Raw genomic sequence first — 20926 nt, 5'->3', positions numbered from 1 at the left:
TTATTTAAGCAGTATCTACAGACCACTGCTCTCTCCTTATCCATCCTGGCTGATCTTTATCTAATTTTGCATTTTATTCTAGTACCTGCAGTCTATTCAAATTGCATAGGCAGTAGTCACAGTCCAGCACTATGCAATGCAACTGACATTAGCTAGAGAACACCAGAACTAGCCACCACTGGCAGGCCATTATCCTCACAGATAAAAGCAGGTTTACGCTGATCATATGTTAAAGCATCTGGTGACACTGTATGCAACACCATCCGGCATGACGGGTTTGGCATTGGGTTATTGATAGAGGGCCGCACAGACTTCTGTGCGCTAGCCAACACTACCCATTTTCAGACATTACGCTGGTACAGTGAGCTTTGTGTTCCTCCTAGCACATGACACTGTCTGGCCTCATTTGATCAGAATGTGTAGGCACTTCTGGGATGACCAAGGCATTGATGCCAATGACTGGCCCTCACATTCCACAGAGATGAGTCCAATTGAGAACCTCTGGAACTTTATGTATTGCTGTATCTGATACCGCCAGATTGTGCCAGAGAATGTCCAGGAGCCCCCCGATGCTCTGATCCTCCCGGACTCCATCCATACTCTCTTCTGCAGAATCCCCATATGTTGGGAGGTCTTATATTAAAACATTAGGGCGATACGCACTGCTGAGCCACATTATGACACAAATTGGATCAGCTTGTTTGGTTGACCAGCTCTCATGTTTTTATATTTGGGAGTTTTATGTTTTCTCGAGTTACAAAATGACAGTGCACATGGATGGGCATTGACACCAAGCCTCTTAAGCTTAAGATTAAGCCTCACGACTGAAATCCAAAACATTACTTAAACTTGAAATTAAGGTTTAGGGTAAACTTTGAAAACTTTAAATGATCTACAAAAAAGAGCACAGATTAAAGATTTCTAACTTTTACAGGGACTAAAAGTCACACAAAGACAGTTCTACATGAAGACACTATATTTCTGCTTATCTTTTTCTTGCTTTTCTGAGAAAAGCAATTTCAATCATTGTCACATGTAATTTGGAGGAGCTGTTCCAAGAAAGCAGCAACATGCAAACTGCCTGCTCTGCACAGCCACATCATGCAGACACACACACATGCATTCAGTGACTGTAACCATACAGCTGTCCCCTTTTCAAAACAGTAACTTTATAATTGCATGCTTGTGAGGCCTTTAGGGGGCATCTGTAAAGTGTAACTATAAAAGCATGGCTCAAGCTCTTCTGCGCTGGTTTAGCTATTCTCACTTTCGTAGCAATTAAATAGCATCATATACCACAGTAGATATGTGTAAATGTCACAGCCACATCACAACCCAGCATAGCACCACTTCTTCCTTCTCTTATCATTGGTTTAGCCTCTCACCCTGAAACTGCAGCTGGTTTTAAGTTGAGCTAACCTCTAACGCCAAAGTAGACGAGTGAACAACTGTCAACATTTCTTAGAAACTCAGAGGATATTGATTACTGCAGTGACTTAGAATTGTGATTTTGAATTTCTGTCCTCAGGACCCAGAGTTGTTGTTTTTCTATCCCATCAGGTAGTTAATTACATTCACCTGGCGTCACATGTATGGATCAGTCGCTGATTCGATTTGTAGAATGAAAATCAGCAGCCCTCAGGCCCCGGGGCAAGGATTGATGACCACCGGCTTAGAGCAACAGTAAACAAATACATGTCACATCTTTAGCATCTCCCTGGAGCTAATGCTGTGTTTACAGACGCACTGATGTACCCAAAAAGATCTTTAATGCAGTTCTTATCCCAAACACTGTCTATTCCTCTCTATCGATCAAACTGCATTTTTATGGCACGTTCTGTACAGGACAATGCAGTTCAATGTGCTTAATTGTGACTGGGAGATATAAAATAAAACTGTGTTTGGGGTGGCTGTAGCTCAGGTGGAAGAGCGGATCAGGCATTAACCAGAAGGTCGGTGGTTCGATCCCAGGCTGCTCCAGTCTGCATGCCAAATATCCTTGGGCAAGATACTAACCCCATGTTGCTCTCCGATGCATCCATCGGAGTGTGAATGTGTGTGGAAGTTAGATACTTAGCACTTAAGCTTAGAAGTGCTTGTGTGAATGGGTGTGACTGGGTGAATGAATCAGCTGTATAAAGCGCTTTGAGTGCTCGGACAGAGTAGAAAAGCGCTATATAAGAACCAGTCCATTTACCATTTAAACATTATTATGTGCAGTAAAGAGTTCAAAACAAAACTTTATCAAGAGACTGTGTTATAATGATAATTATCATCACTGTGGCACAATACCACAATACCATTAAAATATGTTTTATATTGCATCACCACAAATATGATCCATCCAAATACATTATCCCATATGTGTATATACTGCACTAACTCTTGCCTATGACAGCTTCTTACTCCATGTCCACTTTTTTCTGTCATTTGTAATTATCTTTGCATTTCTGTCTTGCGTACTCCAGTTTTAATATAAACTGACCCTAATGTTCCCTTTGGTGCCTCAATAGAAGTAGTAAACATGCTTGAAGTAAGATTTCTCAGATCACAGTGCCCTTTATAGTTCATTGTCCCACCTATTTTCCTAACCACCTAGCCACTCCGGGGGTGAGGTAGTGGTTTTGTAACCTAGCCCAGCTGTTACTGGGTGAGAGGTGGGAGTACATCATGGACAGGTCGACAGTCCATAACAAGGATGGTTAATTGTTTCATACTTCATGACCAGATAATGGAAAACTAATGACAGTCCCATTATCCTTATCTGTGCTTTCTATTAAAGCACAGATAAGGGGCGACCGTGGCTCAGGGGGTTGGGAAGCGCATCTGTAACCGGAAGGTTGCCGGTTCAATCCCCGTACTCTCTGGTCGTTGTGTCCTTGGGCAAGACACTTCACCTACCGCCTGCTGGTGTTGGCCAGAGGGGCTGATGGCGCGATATGGCAGCCTCGCTTCTGTCAGTCTGCCCCAGGGCAGCTGTGGCTACAACCGTAGCTTGCCTCCGCCAGTTTGTGAATGCGAGAGTAAATGAATAGTGGCATTGTAAAGCGCTTTGGGTGCCTTGAAAAGCGCTATATAAATCCAATCCATTATTCCATCCATCCATCCATTCGCTTCCGCTTATCCTTTTCAGGGTCGCGGGGGGCGCTGGAGCCTATCCCAGCTGTCATAGGGCGAGAGGCGGGGTACACCCTGGACAGGTCGCCAGTCTGTCGCAGGGCCAACACACAGGGACAGACAAACATTCGCGCTCACATTCACTCGCACATTCACACCTAATGGCAATTTGGATTTTCCAATTAACCTATCCCCACAAGCTGCATGTCTTTGGACAGCACTGTTGCCGCACAGCAAGAAGATCCTGAGTTCAATTCCAACATCAGGCCGGGGTCTTTCTGTGTGGAGTTTGCATGTTCTCCCCGTGTTTGCGTGGGTTCCCTCCGGGTACTCCGGCTTCCTCCCAATCCATTATTATTATTATTATTATTATTATTATTATTATTACATACAACTAGAATATACAATGCTATGTGAATCTAATAGCTCTTAGATTCATATTGTAGCTTTCATTTTGCATGTTTCCACCTTAACAGGATGAATCCAGATCAAAGCAGTGTAAATTTCCCCGGTTTCGTATAATATATGGGAGGAATCTAACACACGTACCCATGACTCACGAGGGCCTCCCTTGCTGTGAGCTCTGTTCCCAAAGCGTATGAGAGGGATGAAACAGGAAGACTGTAAATAACTTATCTGTTATACAGAGAGTCTGCACCCTCCAAACAATGGCCCAGAGGAAGTGTGTCCTCCGAGCTCCTCTCCTGTTATCATACTCTGAATATGCTGTATGCTCCGTGCACGAGGTGATGATGCTCTGAGAATCACATAACTAAAACCAAACAAACTGGACGTGCTGCTATGCATGTCCTTCATGCAGAGGAGATCAGAGATAGCATTGTTGTTTTGAAGTGATTCAAGAAAGAAGATCCTCCTAATATCAATGACTGGACTCTTCTGCTGTTCTGCGTCTTTCAAATTTGATTAAATTTTAATTATTTTTCCTTTGATTTTATGACTTAATGGATTTCTTTTTCACTGCATGGTGATGTTGTCAAGAGGCTGTTAGTGCTTCTACCTGAATTATTAGCACTTTATGCTGATTATCATTATTTTTATTGAAATTATGTTGCTCTAATTAATTTTTTAAAATTTCTTTTACTTTTTTTTTTTTACTTTTTTTCCTTGTGCCTTCAGAATATCGATGTGACCAACTTCAGCAGCAGTTGGAATGATGGCCTGGCTTTCTGTGCCCTATTGCACACATATCTGCCTGCCCACATCCCTTACCACGAACTCATCAGTCAAGATAAGGTAGAAAAATACAGGAACGCCTTGCACACATGCAATCACGCAAACACGTACACACACACACAGTGGCTCACCAGCAGTTAATCAGAACCGCCTAAACAACGAAACCCATTGGAAATTTATATATTGCATTTATAAGTTCTAAGTATTTATAAAACAGATGCACATTATCAATTGTATTTACAGGGAGTGCAGAATTATTAGGCAAATGAGTATTTTGTCCACATCATCCTCTTCATGCATGTTGTCTTACTCCAAGCTGTATAGGCTCGAAAGCCTACTACCAATTAAGCATATTAGGTGATGTGCATCTCTGTAATGAGAAGGGGTGTGGTCTAATGACATCAACACCCTATATCAGGTGTGCATAATTATTAGGCAACTTCCTTTCCTTTGGCAAAATGGGTCAAAAGAAGGACTTTACAGGCTCAGAAAAGTCAAAAATAGTGAGATATCTTGCAGAGGGATGCAGCAGTCTCAAAATTGCAAAGCTTCTGAAGCGTGATCATCGAACAATCAAGCGTTTCATTCAAAATAGTCAACAGGGTCGCAAGAAGCGTGTGGAAAAACCAAGGCGCAAAATAACTGCCCATGAACTGAGAAAAGTCAAGCGTGCAGCTGCCAAGATGCCACTTGCCACCAGTTTGGCCATATTTCAGAGCTGCAACATCACTGGAGTGCCCAAAAGCACAAGGTGTGCAATACTCAGAGACATGGCCAAGGTAAGAAAGGCTGAAAGACGACCACCACTGAACAAGACACACAAGCTGAAACGTCAAGACTGGGCCAAGAAATATCTCAAGACTGGTTTTTCTAAGGTTTTATGGACTGATGAAATGAGAGTGAGTCTTGATGGGCCAGATGGATGGGCCCGTGGCTGGATTGGTAAAGGGCAGAGAGCTCCAGTCCGACTCAGACGCCAGCAAGGTGGAGGTGGAGTACTGGTTTGGGCTGGTATCATCCTTTTTGGGTTGAGGATGGAGTCAAGCTCAACTCCCAGTCCTACTGCCAGTTTCTGGAAGACACCTTCTTCAAGCAGTGGTACAGGAAGAAGTCTGCATCCTTCAAGAAAAACATGATTTTCATGCAGGACAATGCTCCATCACACGCGTCCAAGTACTCCACAGCGTGGCTGGCAAGAAAGGGTATAAAAGAAGAAAAACTAATGACATGGCCACCTTGTTCACCTGATCTGAACCCCATTGAGAACCTGTGGTCCATCATCAAATGTGAGATTTACAAGGAGGGAAAACAGTACACCTCTCTGAACAGTGTCTGGGAGGCTGTGGTTGCTGCTGCACGCAATGTTGATGGTGAACAGATCAAAACACTGACAGAATCCATGGATGGCAGGCTTTTGAGTGTCCTTGCAAAGAAAGGTGGCTATATTGGTCGCTGATTTGTTTTTGTTTTGTTTTTGAATGTCAGAAATGTATATTTGTGAATGTGGAGATGTTATATTGGTTTCACTGGTAAAAAAAAATAATTGAAATGGGTATATATTTGTTTTTTGTTAAGTTGCCTAATAATTATGCACAGTAATAGTCACCTGCACACACAGATATCCCCCTAAAATAGCTAAAACTAAAAACAAACTAAAAACTACTTCCAGAAACATTCAGCTTTGATATTAATGAGATTTTTGGGTTCATTGAGAACATGGTTGTTGTTCAATAATAAAATAATTCCTCAAAAATACAACTTGCCTAATAATTCTGCACTCCCTGTATAGTACTGTGCAAAACCCCTAGTGTCTTCACGTTTTGCTTCCATCGAGCCAGACTTTCATGTGATTTTTAAAGTGGTCTTGAACAATAGTTCTCTGGGCTTTTTCAAGGTCTTGTGAACCTTTTCTTTGGAAATTTTTTGGACTGCTTTTTTTATTCATATGTTCCGCTGTGCGTCCTTAAAGGTCAAGCACATAAGAAGCAACACCTGAAAGTCATGTCCTTAAGAATCAGAAAAAGAATCCAGCAAAGATCTCGCACAGAGATGCTTCTGCCCCCATTAGTTTGTCCATCAAATTAGACAAGAGCTGAACTGGTGATTGAAATTTTAGGTTCAAACCAGGAGAGAGTTATAGCAATGAGTGAGCAAGTGAGCAAATTAATGTATAAATGTAAATTTATTAGATTACTTCAATTAGTAAATTGCACTTTGCTGTTTTTTGACACTTTTAATCCTTAATGCCACATTTGGTTCTTTGTTTATCAGTCATGTTAACTCATGTTTGGAGCAGTACTTACGCGAGGCTGAATTCACACTGTTCTCTGTGAGGAGCACTGACTGGTCATCAGCAGATGAGCTGATGTCAGGGCCCAGAACATGTAGAGCATGCTCTTTAAGCTGTTTTAACCTTCAAACAGCTTAAACAGGTTCTGCATATCTGCAAGGTACTTTGCAAACTGCCTCCACCCTGGCACCTACATTCATATTATACCTGACTTGATATATCTGACTATCAGTGTCATATCTGTTGTCACTGATGCCTGCTGTCTTCTGTGATACTTCTTCCCACCAGTGGCTTTCCATGTATGTTAAACAGAAGATCATACGGCCTGATATCACTCACTGCAGATCAGAAAAATCTTTTGACTGTTGTGGTCCTGACTAAAGTACCTTCTATTAGGTGGTCTATCGGGTAAAGTTGGTCTCTAATACTTTTAGTGTCACTGGAGTCTTCACGTCATCAGATCTTTGTCTTCTCCATGCACCTTGGAAGTGGGTGCCAGAAAAAAAATGTTGCTAAAGTATGTTTTATGACATCATTGCTGTTTTAAAAGAATTGCAGTTTTTATTTTCCTCTTTTTTTCCATTGCAAACTAGGTTACTTTGCTATCCAAAGTTTGGACACGCTTGTCACTTCTAAATACGTGACCTGTCTAATTTAATGGGGGTTTTTTAATAGCAGAGAGAAATAAGATAAGCCTGGAAATAGGGCTGGGCCATATCATACCGTTCACGGTAATACCAGTATAATGTTGGGCAACGATAAGAAAATGAAATATCGCGATAGAATATGGGTAAGTGCCTTTGTTTTCATACTCACATGGCGGAAAAAGCATGGCGGCGACAGAGAATTAGAAGCGCGAAAGCGGATCGTTGAATGAAACTGATGAATTGGTTTGTAAAATGCTGCAACTTCAGTGGTGTGGAACTCGTTTAGCTTTCGTCCGTCAGATACACAACAAAGCACTATTTTTTGTAGAGCACGCTAGCGGGCTGTCGTTATTACCGCGTTTTTTTGGAAAATATGGAAAATACTAAAAATCAATCCTTTGATTTTTCTGAAAATTGACAGTGCCCCTTATGTATGAATTCTGGTTGTGTTTACTGACCTCGAAACAATTTTATGTGGTACACGGCACTCGAAAATCTGTCAAATGTTTCAGTACGACTTTGCTAAGCTACAAACCTGCATCGCTTGATGGAGCATTACGGCTATCGTAGACAGTAGCCTTGCGGAGTGATACGTACTGTCTCTGTATCTATGAAGCGCCTTGAGGCGACTTATGTTGTGATTTGGCACTATATAAATAAAATTGAATTGAATTGAACGTAATATTACCGTATTGTGTGTATAACCTCTTTTTAAGTTTTGTGGATGTTATACATGGTTATGGATATGTCGGACAATCAATTTCCACTGCAAATGCTTTTTGGTTAAACTGTCAGCAAGGAATTTGCATTTGCACTGTTAATTTTTTATATTATATAACTTTAATGCACATAAAAAAACAGCTGCTTGTTTAAGTGAAGATACATTGATGTTTTATTTGGTTTTTGTAGTTGCTGTTGTAAAGTATTTTGTCTAGTCAGTTATATCGTTATCGCAAATTTTCAAATGTGTATATCGTGATAAATATTTTTGGTCATATCGCCCTGCTCTACCTGGAAATATACTGATCTTGACTTATTTATATATTTATCTTTATTGCCTGTTTTACTATTTTAGGAGCTGCTCCATTATTAATTTTTTTATATGTGAAATGATTTAATATTGTCTTATATGGTATTCCAATGTTTAATGCAATCAGGGTCATTTTTCTTATTCTTAGGATGAATTCTCTCTCACAGTGATCACTGGGTCATAACCCACACAAGCTAATACACACATATTTGAGCAAATTTCTGGTTTCATGTCAGCTTGTACGCTGGAGTAAACTCACATGTAGAGAAATGTGCATACTGTTGGAGGTTACTGCAGCATTCTCTGACTAAATGCTGAAAAAAAATTTCCACCTACATAAGATTAAGTGACAGACAGATATTTTGACGTATATCTGTCTGTCTTCTCTGAATTCCAACTCAAATTCAGAGAAGCCGCTTGTAATTTTTTTTGTTTTTGTTTGATGAACTCACTCTGCCTGCTTTCATCTTTTTCTTCTTCAGTCTCAGGATGAATGTTCTCTCTGATTAAGGCTGCAGGGCAAAGCGCACGTTCAACCTGACAACTCAGTCTCCAGAAGTGCACATAAAGCTCCAACATCTTGTTTGAGTAGAATGTCAGCCATAAAAATGATCAACCTCTGATGTGTTCATGTGAAAGATCACCAGGAGGACGATAACAGCCCTGTAATACTCTGATGCTATTTTGCAGGAGAGATTTTTTCCATCATTAACTTGCATATTACCGACTTCCTGTACATATATGTTTAGGTTTTATAGCACTGCCACATTGTTCATTTTGCAGTAAGAGACAGCCTCAGTATGAATTATGAATGTAGCCATTTCTGTAGTCTAAGTGATTTGGAGCACTGAGCAGCAGTTATAGCTCAGTGCTGACGGCTGTGTAATGCAGACATGCAGGTGGTATATACAGTAGTGCTGCAAACAATGTGGCTCCTCTCTGGGGACTGTGGGTCCTTCACCCCACCGCTACAAGATTAAAACAATAGACAAACACCTCTGACAAGGCCCGACACATCCTACGTGACAAATTAGTGATGCAGGCGTGGGTACACAGGGTTATGTCAGTGTGAAAGTATAACATTAAGTTGACGACAGAAACATTGCACAACCCATCTCTCTCTGAATAATTCAATTGAGCTGCATTGCCTTTAACAACTGTTGCTGAGTGACTTTCCCCAAGGCCCAAACACCCACCTTCCTCCCAGTGTAATCTGTCCTCCCAGTACTCCCACTCCTGCCCTCCTTCACCCCTTTATCATACGGAATTTTTAAGAAAGATGACATTATAGGCGAACCTGTATTTTAGGTGAAGGTCTGCAGCTGCAGAACTAATTATTAAGAATTCATAATTTATCAATTCGTCATCCCAGCTGTGATGATGCCTCAAGGCAGTTAATATGAAGGTTTGAGCGATCACAAGAGTTTCTATTCATGAGTCGGGGGGGCCTGTGCTCTCGGTACGAAGGAAAGAAAGAGAAAATTTTAACCCGAGTTTAGAGTGAAGCATAGCATTCGTACTGAATGCTATGCTTGTTGATGAGTTTGACTTTCTATCAGCAGTGCTCACATGGAGGGGTTACTTTGTTCTTTACACTCATCATGTGCTTTCTGTAGAGATGTAATTATACAAACACAAATAGTTTTCTGTTACAGGCTTCAAGGGGATCCAAATTGGATTTCCTGATAGCTCTCAACCAGTATGGCTTTAAACTTATCAGATAAACATGAGTGAATATGCAGCTGACACAAAAAAGCAGAGGCTTATGTAGGCTTCAAACGGTCTCTTGGGATATTGTATGGTTTATTATGGTATTTGTGAGCTTATTGTTTCTGATTCTTCCTCCATGTGTAGTGTTGCAGAATGACCGAGACGTTCACATTTTCTCTGTTTCCTGATATGAGCGTTTTTTGGGGGTTTTTTTTCTTCAGGTCCGGAATCTGACTCTAGCTTTCCAGGCAGCTGAGAGCATTGGCATCAAACCCTCCCTGGTGAGTTAAACCACACCAGACCTCACACAAACACAAACACACTTGGAAAACACAGAGCTTTTGATTAGACAAACTGGAAACAGACCACTTTGATTTGCTAAACTTTTAAGATATGAAACTTCAGAACAGAGATTGGCCCAGAAGTGTGTTCCAGTACTCTTCCTTGGAAATAATCTTTTCTTATATGGGGAAAACAAATCGTTATCGGCTCTTTTGCTCCACTGAAATATTTAGACTTTGTGAAAAAATTGCCCTTCAGTGTTTGTCAAGTTATAAACAAAGCTGCTCGTATTTATTTTAAGGAACACGGGACTATCAGCTTCTGGTAACAAAGCTAGTATAAATTGTTCAAAAACAGATACTTCAACATTTTTTTTTTATTTATTTGTTTGTTTATTTTTTGGCCCTTAGGTCCCCAGTTTCAAACCTAAGGGCTAAACTATCTGGGACATACCTTGTCTCTCATCCTGTGACAGCTAGGTCAGGCTTCAGTAACCCCACGACATTAAGCTGGATAAGCAGTGAAGAAAACAAATAACTGGAATTTTGGCTTAGTTTGAGTTGGATACCAAAGTGTGTTTTGTTCTTTCAGCAGTAGAAGGATAGTGGCACAGTGGTTAGCACTCATATCTCACAGCAACAAACTTTGGGTGTTTTTTATGGGTCCACTGCGGAGGCCTGTTGCCTGAGAAGGTTGCGTGCATGGTCTACAAACAATGTTTAGAGGGGTGGTACGTGTCAAAAGAACTTCCACATGAAGGTTAGCAGCCAAGGTTGTCTGCAGCTAGATGATGGATGTTAGTTGTTACCTGTCAGTGCTGTTAGTGTTGTGGTTGATTGGTACAGATAGACTGAACACTTTAAGTTATGAAACAAAGTGGTGACGTGAATGCCAAAATCATCAGTTTCCTGCTCTCTGCTGCCTGTCATTATATAGGAAATACTGAGTGGTTAGTCAAAGGAGTGATCACACACACATTTTAACAGCAAGTGTGTTGACCTATTTTTTAAGAACATTTTAGGCTTCCAGTTCAAGGGAATACACATTTTACTCCAACTGTCATAAAACATATTCGAGGATAGATTTCGCCTTAATATCAAAGTCTCTGGTCGATTCAGTCGTAGACTGTGAGATTGGTGCCATTGCCATTAGTGATCATGCCACAGTAGAGTTGCAAATTGACTTGAACACAGATAGAACGAAGAGGGGTCGCTGGAGGCTTAACACGATGTTGTTGCAGAACAAAAGTTTTAGTGAGGAGTTAACAAAGGATCTCAAAATTTTTTTCGAAATCAATATGGGTTCCTCAGACAAAGTAGCCACAGTCTGGGAAGCATCTAAAGCATATGTAAGAGGAAAGCTGATTGCATACGCATCAAAAGTTAAGAAAAGTGATCTAGAACGGGTAGAAACCTTGGATAAAGAAATACGGGAGTTGGAGAAGGACTTAGCGAGTCAATATTCAAATTATAAATATCAGACTATATGTAAATTAAAGTACCAGTTGAATGACATTTATAACAAAAAGGCAGAATATGCCTTATTTAGGCTCAAAACAAAATTTTATGAAGGTGGCGAAAAGAGTGGAAGACTATTGGCAAGACAACTGAAGCAGCAAGATAATTTGAATAATATATCTATGATTAAGAAGGACGGCCAAGTGATAACCTCATCGAAGGAAATAAATTCAATTTTCCAATCATTTTATCAAGATTTGTATACGTCTGCTGGTGCGCTTGATGAAGGGGAGGTGGAGACATTTTTTTCAGGTCTACAATTACCTACTCTCTCTGGGGAACAGAAAACGAGACTGGATGAGCCTATAACGGAAGAAGAGGTCAGGGCTGCGATCTTATTAATGAAGAATGGGAAATCGCCAGGCTTGGATGGCTTCCCGATTGAGTATTATAAGAAATATATCGATATTTTAGCCCCAGTCCTGCATAAAGTTTACCTTGAGGCATTGGAGATAGGTTCCTTGCCGAGTACATTTAATGAAGCACTGATCTCCCTTATTCCTAAAAAGGATAGGGATCTGTCGGACCCAGCAAATTACCGGCCTGTAAGCCTTTTGGGCGTTGATTGCAAAATTTTGACGAAGGTTTTGGCCTCCCGCCTGGATCATATATTACCAGATATCATCAATGGTGACCAGGTTGGCTTTATTAAAAATAGGTCCTCCGGTGATAACATTAGAAGACTTCTTCATCTCATGCACAAAAGCGAATCTAACCTAACCCCAGTTGCGGCCTTCTCGCTGGATGCTGAGAAGGCCTTTGATCGGGTGGAATGGGGCTTCCTTATGACGACCCTCGCAAGGTTCGGGTTTGGGCCTGGGTTTTGTAATTGGGTCAAAACTGTATATGCAAGTCCAAGGGCAGCGGTTTTGACAAATGGGTTGGTGTCAGGGTTTTTTCATCTTACTCGCGGGACCCGACAGGGGTGCCCTTTGTCCCCGTTGCTTTTTACAATATTTCTGGAACCGCTGGCCTTGGCTATCCGAGCAAACAGGGGTGTCAGAGGTGTTCATGCAGGGGGTATGGAACACAAGTTGTTTCTATATGCTGATGACATCTTAGCAGTATTGACGGATCCCATGCAGTCTCTACCAGCACTACTCACGTGTGTTGAGTCATTTTCAGGGTTGTCAGGTTATAAGATAAACTGGGACAAGTCGGAGGGCATGCCATTGTCAGCATCATGTCATTCTGGATGCGTTACTCCATTCAATTTTAAGTACTCACCTTCAGGTATGAAGTATTTAGGAATATTATTAAAACCCGACTTGGAGGATATTATGCTTTCAAATGTGGAACCTCTCCTCCTAAAGATAAAAACAAATCTGGATAAATGGGGTAAATTGAATCTTACACTATGGGGTAAAATTAATGTGATTAAAATGATGGTGGTCCCACAGTTCAATTATGTTTCCATGATGTTACCTGTACGAATTCCTTTGCACATATTTAGTCAATTTGAGAAGTTATTCAAAGATTTTTTGTGGAATAACAAAAAGCCGAGAGTGAATATAAAGAAAATGTGGGCCTCTAAAGACATTGGGGGAATGGCCCTCCCAAATGTGAAGTTGTATAATTTAGCTTTTGGATTGTCAAGACTGGCCAAATACTGGACAGGATCGGGCTCTGAGCTGAGCTGGATGAAGATCGAACAGGAACTAGCGAGCCCTTTCACACCTTTGGATGTTTTCTCACAGGGCGCGGCACCTAATGGACAAGACTCTCATGATAACCCAGTGCTCAGGTATTCCAAAGCTGTCTGGGTAGAGGTGCACAAGTTGTGTGGAGCATCTCATCTAAGACAACCTTATGCCTCGCTATGGAACAATATTGCTGTACGGATTGGGCGGAAAACTGTGTTCTGGAAGGAATGGCTTGTCAAAGGCATACGCAGGATAAGTGATCTTTACTCAGGGGGAGTGTTTATGTCATTTGCTGAAATAACCCGAAAATACGGTTTGATAAGAGAAAATAATTTTTGGAAATATTTACAAATAAGGGATTGTGTTACCAAAGGAAAATTTGCTCAAAGCTCGAATATGGTGGTGGAGTTTTTAGAATTGTCCAGTACAGCACATAGGGCGGCTGTTTTCTACAAACTGTTTAACAATCCAAAAAAAGAGATATGTGAAAACTTGAGGATTATATGGCAGAGGGATCTGGGTTGTGCAATTTCTAAAGAAGACTGGCGCAGAATTTTGTCATTCTCTGATAAGTATATAAGGGAGGCCAGGGGTAAATTTACTCAGTATAAATTAATACACAGGTGGTACTTCACTCCATCCAAACTTTATAGAATGGGAATTAGTCCCAGTAATGTATGCTGGAAATGTAGTTCAGATCCAGGGACATTTATACATGCTATTTGGGAATGTGGGAAAGTTTATCCCTTTTGGCAAAAAGTGTTGGACAAAATAGGAAGGTGGATTGGTTTGATGATACCCCTGTCACCAAGACTGTGCTTATTAGGGGATCGGTCGGTGTTACCTGGGGTTTCAAAATATGACTTTGTGGTTATAAAGGTGGGGGTGATCGCAGCGGCTCGAGTTATTCTGAGTGTATGGAAGGAACCATCTCCTCCAGAATATAATAGGTGGAAAGAAACTATGCTGAAAATGGTGTCGTATGAAAAACTCTTGGCTAGGATTAATGATGATAGGGAGGGTTTTGACAAATCGTGGGGACGTGTTTTTGGCTGAGATGGTTGGAACTTATTTGGTCAGGGCAATTATCTTTAGTTATGTTGTACGCTTGCTGCACTGTTTGTTTGTGTAGGCACTCAGTAAGGGAATGACTTAAAGATTTGAGTTAACTGTCCTTTTTTTTTTTTTTTTTTTTTTTATTTTTTTACGGGTGTACTGTTAGTTAACAGGTATTGAAAATGGACCCGAAGTATAAAGGTGGATTAGCTATGGGATTGAAAGCTGTCTTTTCTTTTCTTTGTTTTTTTTTTTTGTTTTTTTTCCCTTCCTGTTGTTGTTTTGTTGGTTGTTTTGTTTGTTTTTTCGTGTTGTGAAATGTTAAAAACAAATAAAGACTTCGATTACAAAAAAAAAAAGAACATTTTAGGCTTCTCTAAAAATTTGATATTAATAACAAGACAAGAAACGGTATAAGTTAAAACTAAGAAAGAAATCGTAGTTTGTATTTTTTGATTGAGAAATAATATGACTCATAAACTATTGCTTATCTTTCTCAGAATATTGACTACAATGGTTTGACTAAATTTTTGTTGCTGCAGTAGTGTGGACAAAGTGTGTGGTATATCTTTGCTTACGTAGCCTTAACCGCACTAATGCCCACACAGTGGGTTTGCTTTTTCAGTTTAGTTCTTATTGTTTAAAACAACTTAGTTTTCAGTAGTAGTCCAAGGCACCCCAGCCATCCATCATGGCCCAAAGACATGCACGTCAGGTGGATTGGTGACTCTAAACTGGCCCTAGGTTTAGAGTCACCATCAGCTGTGAATGTGAGCGTGAATGGTTCCCTGTCTCTCTTAGGGAGCATTGACCTTTGACCTAAACTAACAGTGGCCATGAACACAACAGCCTGACTGCACCAGGACAACATAGCTCATTACTACAACCCCATTTCAAAAAATGCTGTAACACTGTGTAAAATCTAAATAAAATGATGTATCAAATTGCCCATCTGCCGGCCTCTATTTCCAGATGTTTACAGTCTGTTGCTGATAGAAGAGGAGATGATGTCAGTGAGAAACATGTCCCTATTTCATGTTTCACGTTTTTTGAAGTGTGTTGCTGCCCTCAACTTCAAAATTACCTCATTTTTTTCTTAGCGGTACATTTTCTCTATTTAAACTGTTGATATATTTTCTGTGTTCTATTGTGAATAAAATGTGTCTTTTACTACAAGAATTGTAATTGCCTTCTGTTTTTGTTTATATTTTAAACAGAATCCCAACTTTTTTGAAGTTGGGGGTTATATAAACTTCACCCCAATTCTGCCCTAACTGCCTAGTCTGAGCTTTAAATAACACAAAATTAGTATCATTCAGTCTCTTATGTCCTCCCTTCCTTAGCTCCTTCTCCATCTGAGAGTGGATTTATCAGACACTGATCCCGCCCCGCATCTGGACCTTTAACCTGCAGACACACTGTGATAGAAACTGCACAGAAACACTTTGTGTGTTTGGTGTTATTTCCTGCACCCACTGAAATGTTGCACTTTAAATTAGCTACCAGAGAAAAGGTACAACTTTCATGCTCACACCCAGTCTAAAGCAATGCCAGGCTGCACCACATGAAAAATGAAATCTCTTGGTATTATTTATTAAACTGAGATTTATCATATGTGAGTACTCCTTAAACTGGAGGAACGCCATTCCTGATATTTTTTTAAGCCCAGGCTAAACCAGTTCTATGTGCATTTTGTAAGAAACAAAAGTACAAGTAGTATACATATAAATCAATAACGAAGTGATCACCTTTAGGGTACTACAGGTCACCCATAATGGCCTTAACATCTGAATCAACATCTGAACTTCAAGACAAAGAGCTTTTTCACAACAGCCATTGTAATGGAAAATATAAGGTAAACACAGGTGTTAGTCACGATACACAGCCTTTTTTAATGCCCGTGTTTATCTAATATTTCATATCACTGTGGCTGCTGTGAAATAATGTCTATGCAGGCCAATGTTGGGCTTCTGTAGGAGTCCCTTTAGGATGTCTGCTTGGGACATTGTAAGAACAAGAACATTGCAAGGTGATTGATATCACTTGCTTTACCTGTGGTTTTAATCTTGTGGCTGACTGATGCAGACTGAACACTTTCAGTTATGAGACAAAGGAAGTACTGTGTGGGTAGCTGAGCCATTAATTGGGAGGTTTGTTTGAGGTATTAAAGTATTAAACTACTACTTTAATGAACATTTTTAACCTTGATTTCTCTGTAAGCTTGCAAATTATTAATTTGGGAAAAAACCTCCTCCGTCACTGTGTACGGGAATGTCAATACTTCTCACAAACTCGGCTAATCTTATTCATTGAGTTGGTTAGATAAACCTTAGGCCTTGCAAAATGGGGAAAAAAAATCATAATCCCGTTTTGGCTAAGATGTTATGTCTAAAGTTTGTTTTCTGCAGCGGATGTGAGTGACGTCTTCTTCCCTATGCAGGCTTACCCACACGAAAGCACAGACGGAGGCAAAACAACAGCACTGTTTTAGAAATCGTCCTTACGAAATGATCAAAACCGATCAATTTTCGAAGAAGACGACTTCTCTCTGACTATATTTTGGGATAAATCAAATATTTTAGTTATGAGTGTTACTGCCACATGTAAAGACTAACTCATTCCATTGGTCATAGACCCAAGTTATTCCTAAACACACACACCCACACACACAGACAGACACACACACACACAATCACTAAGGTGTGTACAGTTTGTGTGCTTTCGGGCTTTTTGCCATGTTTTTTCCTTCATGTGTATATGGTACTCTAAACACAAACGTCATCAGCTTTAAGTGTGTTGACACTAAAGAATTTAATGCTAACCAGGTCAAGTTTCATTTCTTCCAGGACAAAAAATTAGTGGCTTTGCTGAAGTAATCAACTGAAGTTTGGCAGCCTGTGGGAATAAGCTTTACCAGAACTACTGAATTCTGATGTAAACACACACCAAGAGCTGGACCTCAGTAATGAAGTGAATTGGGCATAAATGGAGCACTGAGGCTAAAGTTCACATTACTTTGTCTAATCAGTCTCCATTACATGCTTGTGGTTCCAAGCTTGGATACAGAAAAGTTATTCCCATGTCTGTCAGTTGAAAACACTATAAACAAATAAATAGCTGCATCCTATCTGGTAGTCTCTGCTGATGTTTTTTTCAGTGTTAATTAATCCTTTATAAACAGCCCAGGAGGATATTTCTCATCCTGCCTTTAGGAGGCTGAGACATCACGAAGCTTCTCTGTATATCTGAGCTAAGGGGAGCGGCTCGATGTGGAGTCATGTGAAAGCCTCGTTCGCTGTTTGAGTCACCGGTGTCTCCAAGCAGCTGACTACTGACAGCTGCTCGGAGACTCATTACGCTGTAGATTTATATTTTGCGAACTGCCCTCAAAATGACCCAATTTTCCACCACGTCCATCTTCAGACTTCATTAACATTACTCGGGAAATGCATACAGTAACTCAATAATGAAGTCAAATATCCTCTACAGCCAACCTGATGAACGCGACTTAAACCAGTGTTCTCAGTTTTCTTTTTCTTTTTCAGTTTTCGCCGTCGCAAACAGAAAAAAATTAAACTAAACAACTTGTCACAGACACTCTGCTCTGTCTGCTCTGTCTCTCTTCAGATATCACACTTAAACACTAAAAGCTCCAAGATATGAGTTTTATAATAAAATGAGGATTGCTGCAATTCAATTCAGTTTTATTTACATATTGCCAAAAATACACCAAAAATAGTCACCTCGAGGGGCTTTATATTGTAAGGTAAAAACCCTACAATAATACAGGGGAAACCCCAACAATCATACCACCCCCTATGAGCAAGCGCTTGGTGACAGTGGGAAGGAAAAACTCCCTTTTAATAGGAAGAAACCTCCAACCAGAACCAGGCTTAGGGAGGGTCACCCATCTGCCACGACCAGTTGGGGAATTCAGGAGAGAGGATGAAAAACACATTGTGGAAGAGAGTCAGAGATTAATAATAACTAATGATTAAATGTAGAGTTGTGTATAAAACACATAGTGAGTGTAAAAGGTGAGTGAAGAAGAAACACTCATCATGGGAAGTCCCACAGCAGCCGCGGCCTTTTGCAGCATTAGTAAGTAACTATATGCTTTATCAAAAAGTGTTTAAGTCTAATTTTAAAAGTAGAGAAGGTGCCTGTTTACTAAATTTAAACTGGGAGTTGGTTCTACACAACAGGGACTGAAGGCCCTGCCTCCCATTCTACTTTTAAATATCCTGTCCGTACTCTCACTGCAGCCTCTTGGATCAACTGAAGACTTTTCAGGAAGCACTTATATTTATGTGACATTTAGATTTCATAGAAATAATTACCACCCATTTAATACACTTTAATGCTGACATGTAGACAAATACAAACTTTTCTTATAAAAATTGTGTCTGCTTGGCCTGTTGGTAGCACTGTTGAAAATGAAACGTCATTCCTTAACTACACTCAACTTCCAAACTGCTGTTCATTCACACCTATCTCTGTCCCAAACAGGACATTAAGGAGTTGATGAAGACCGACAGGCCAGACTGGCAGAGCGTCATGCAGTACGTCTCCCAGATCTACAAGTACTTTGAGACCTGATGGGTATGTAGGAGGAGCTGGAGCCTGATGAAGGGTTTTTCTGTCCCATTTTGTGAGCCCTACAACCTCTTTTGAGACCGGGCTGATGATGCCACGTTACCCCTGCTCCTGCTCGACACTGGAGACGTGACCGAGGAATTCTGTTATTTAAAGCTGCCAAATCCACAGTCGCTGCTCACGTGTTCAGACAGAGACTGGAGTCACTTTTCAGAGACTTTCAGCATCAACCAAGCATTTGATCCACAGACACACTGATTATGCTGAAAGACACTATTGAAGCTATGTAGCAGTTGACAACACAGTTTACAGAGACTTGACAAGTGATCCAATTTCTTTTCTTCCCTCTGTACAAAAATCAATGCGTCGTTAATGCTTGTTCATTTTTCAGATGCTGGCTGCCTCTCATCATTAGGTACAAGGTGTTTTTTGTTTTTTAGTAATACTGGCTGCCAGGAGACAACTGCCCAGTTTTAGAGAACTACAAAGTCTGCACTAAGTGGCTGTAGGGGTGGTGGCAGATCATGGCCTGTTATGTTTGGATATTTTTTTGCATTTGTTTTTGCTTTTTTCCATGCCCTGGCTTCTTTTCTTTTTATTCTCTAGTGTAAGCTTAGTGTTAAAAGCTACTTTGTTAGGGTTAGGAAAAATTGTAGTTTGGGTTCAGATGTTCTCCTTCAAAAACGTAACATTGAAAAATGATGAGTATGGGGTAGTAGCTGTGTCTTTTTGACGCTATAACCGGGTGCATCGAGCCCTGTTGCCAAAGGGACACCTTGCATAACTGCAGGGCCGTGCAGAGAGGTTTAAAGGGGCGGGTGCTCAAAGTTAAAAAGGGGAACATTGAACCAGGCTGAATAACAACAACACACATTCATCAAGAATCTAATATGGGCAACAAGGCAAAGCAAACGTAGCCGATGTTTTACCTGATGGGTACAATGTTGCTGTTGAGGGGTTGCTGCTGCTCCTGCTGCTGATAGTGCTGGAAGGCAGGGCTGTGTTGATCTGAGACTGTAGACATTAAAAAGTCCATAGGAGAGATGGTAGCTGATTAAACAAGTGTCATGAGATAATAACAAAATGCAAAGATTGGTGACAGCACTTGGAACCATAAGGCAACAAAAACTGTTAGAAATAATTTAGGCTCTGCCTGTAAATCACTCTTTGCTTCTCTTCTTCCTTCCATCCCATCATTTCATATATCACTCTCCACTTGCTGTCTATGTGAGAACAAGGCACAACTTGCTTTTGCAATAAACTATAATCTAATTATCCACACCTAACAACTCTTGCACTTAATCTAAAATAAAATGATGACAGAAAAATGTTATAGCCCTGCCTTTAGTAGCCTCACACAGCTCCTACTGTTTCCTCCTCATGTCCTTTCCAGGCATGTCTGGACAATGTTATATCATGAGTAATATATATATATATATATATATATATATATATATATATATATATATATATATATATATATATATATTTTAAATCCGTCTAAATAAAACACACACATCCACGCACACACAGTGACATTTTAGACCTTCTTCAGAATACTGTATATACTATGGGCATCACGGTGCTGATCCAGAATCCTTGCATTATTATTTATTACTAGAGCTACAATAATAAAGCAATGAGGAGGGGGAAGTAATAAATATGAAATAATGTATTTATGATGATTCCATTTGTTTCACTATCCACTCTGTGCAGGGGCAAAGCTTATTACATTTTTAAACTGTAGAGATACAATAATCTTACTGCTGTAAAATCCAAATTTTGTCTTATTTAAAATATACATCTAATATAATCTGCTTCTTAATGTATGTTCTTTAAGATAC

General features: G+C 40.2%; 1 protein-coding gene and 1 long non-coding RNA gene across 10 annotated transcripts in view; one reads left to right on the top strand and one right to left on the bottom strand.

Annotated features, from left to right (window-relative positions):
* specc1 (sperm antigen with calponin homology and coiled-coil domains 1) overlaps positions 1 to 20516 on the top strand; it is an 84760-nt gene extending 64244 nt beyond the window's left edge. For 4 of the 8 annotated variants that reach the window (XM_004557403.4, XM_076888978.1, XM_076888977.1 and 1 more), the window contains exons 13-15: positions 4255 to 4371; positions 10210 to 10269; positions 18996 to 20514. In XM_004557403.4, coding sequence (XP_004557460.1) covers positions 4255 to 4371; positions 10210 to 10269; positions 18996 to 19085 — 267 coding nt within the window. In that variant the 3' untranslated portion in view covers positions 19086 to 20514. Of the gene's footprint in view, positions 1 to 4254; positions 4372 to 10209; positions 10270 to 15458; positions 15682 to 18995 lie in introns of those variants that run through there. The other 4 variants (XM_076888979.1, XM_076888980.1, XM_004557405.5 and 1 more) reach the window with 4 other exon arrangements.
* LOC143420773 (uncharacterized) overlaps positions 1 to 20926 on the bottom strand; it is a 69636-nt gene that overhangs the window by 48207 nt on the left and 503 nt on the right. For both annotated transcript variants that reach the window (XR_013100506.1, XR_013100505.1), the window contains exon 2: positions 20012 to 20096. This is a non-coding gene — a long non-coding RNA (uncharacterized LOC143420773). The remainder of the gene's footprint in view (positions 1 to 20011; positions 20097 to 20926) is intronic.

The sequence above is a fragment of the Maylandia zebra genome, linkage group LG10 (genome assembly GCF_041146795.1).
Source record: "Maylandia zebra isolate NMK-2024a linkage group LG10, Mzebra_GT3a, whole genome shotgun sequence".
In the NCBI taxonomy this organism is placed as follows: Eukaryota; Metazoa; Chordata; class Actinopteri; order Cichliformes; family Cichlidae; genus Maylandia; species Maylandia zebra.
The sequence above is the reverse complement of the archived record's forward strand: the minus strand, read 5'-3'. Positions and strand labels throughout refer to the sequence as shown.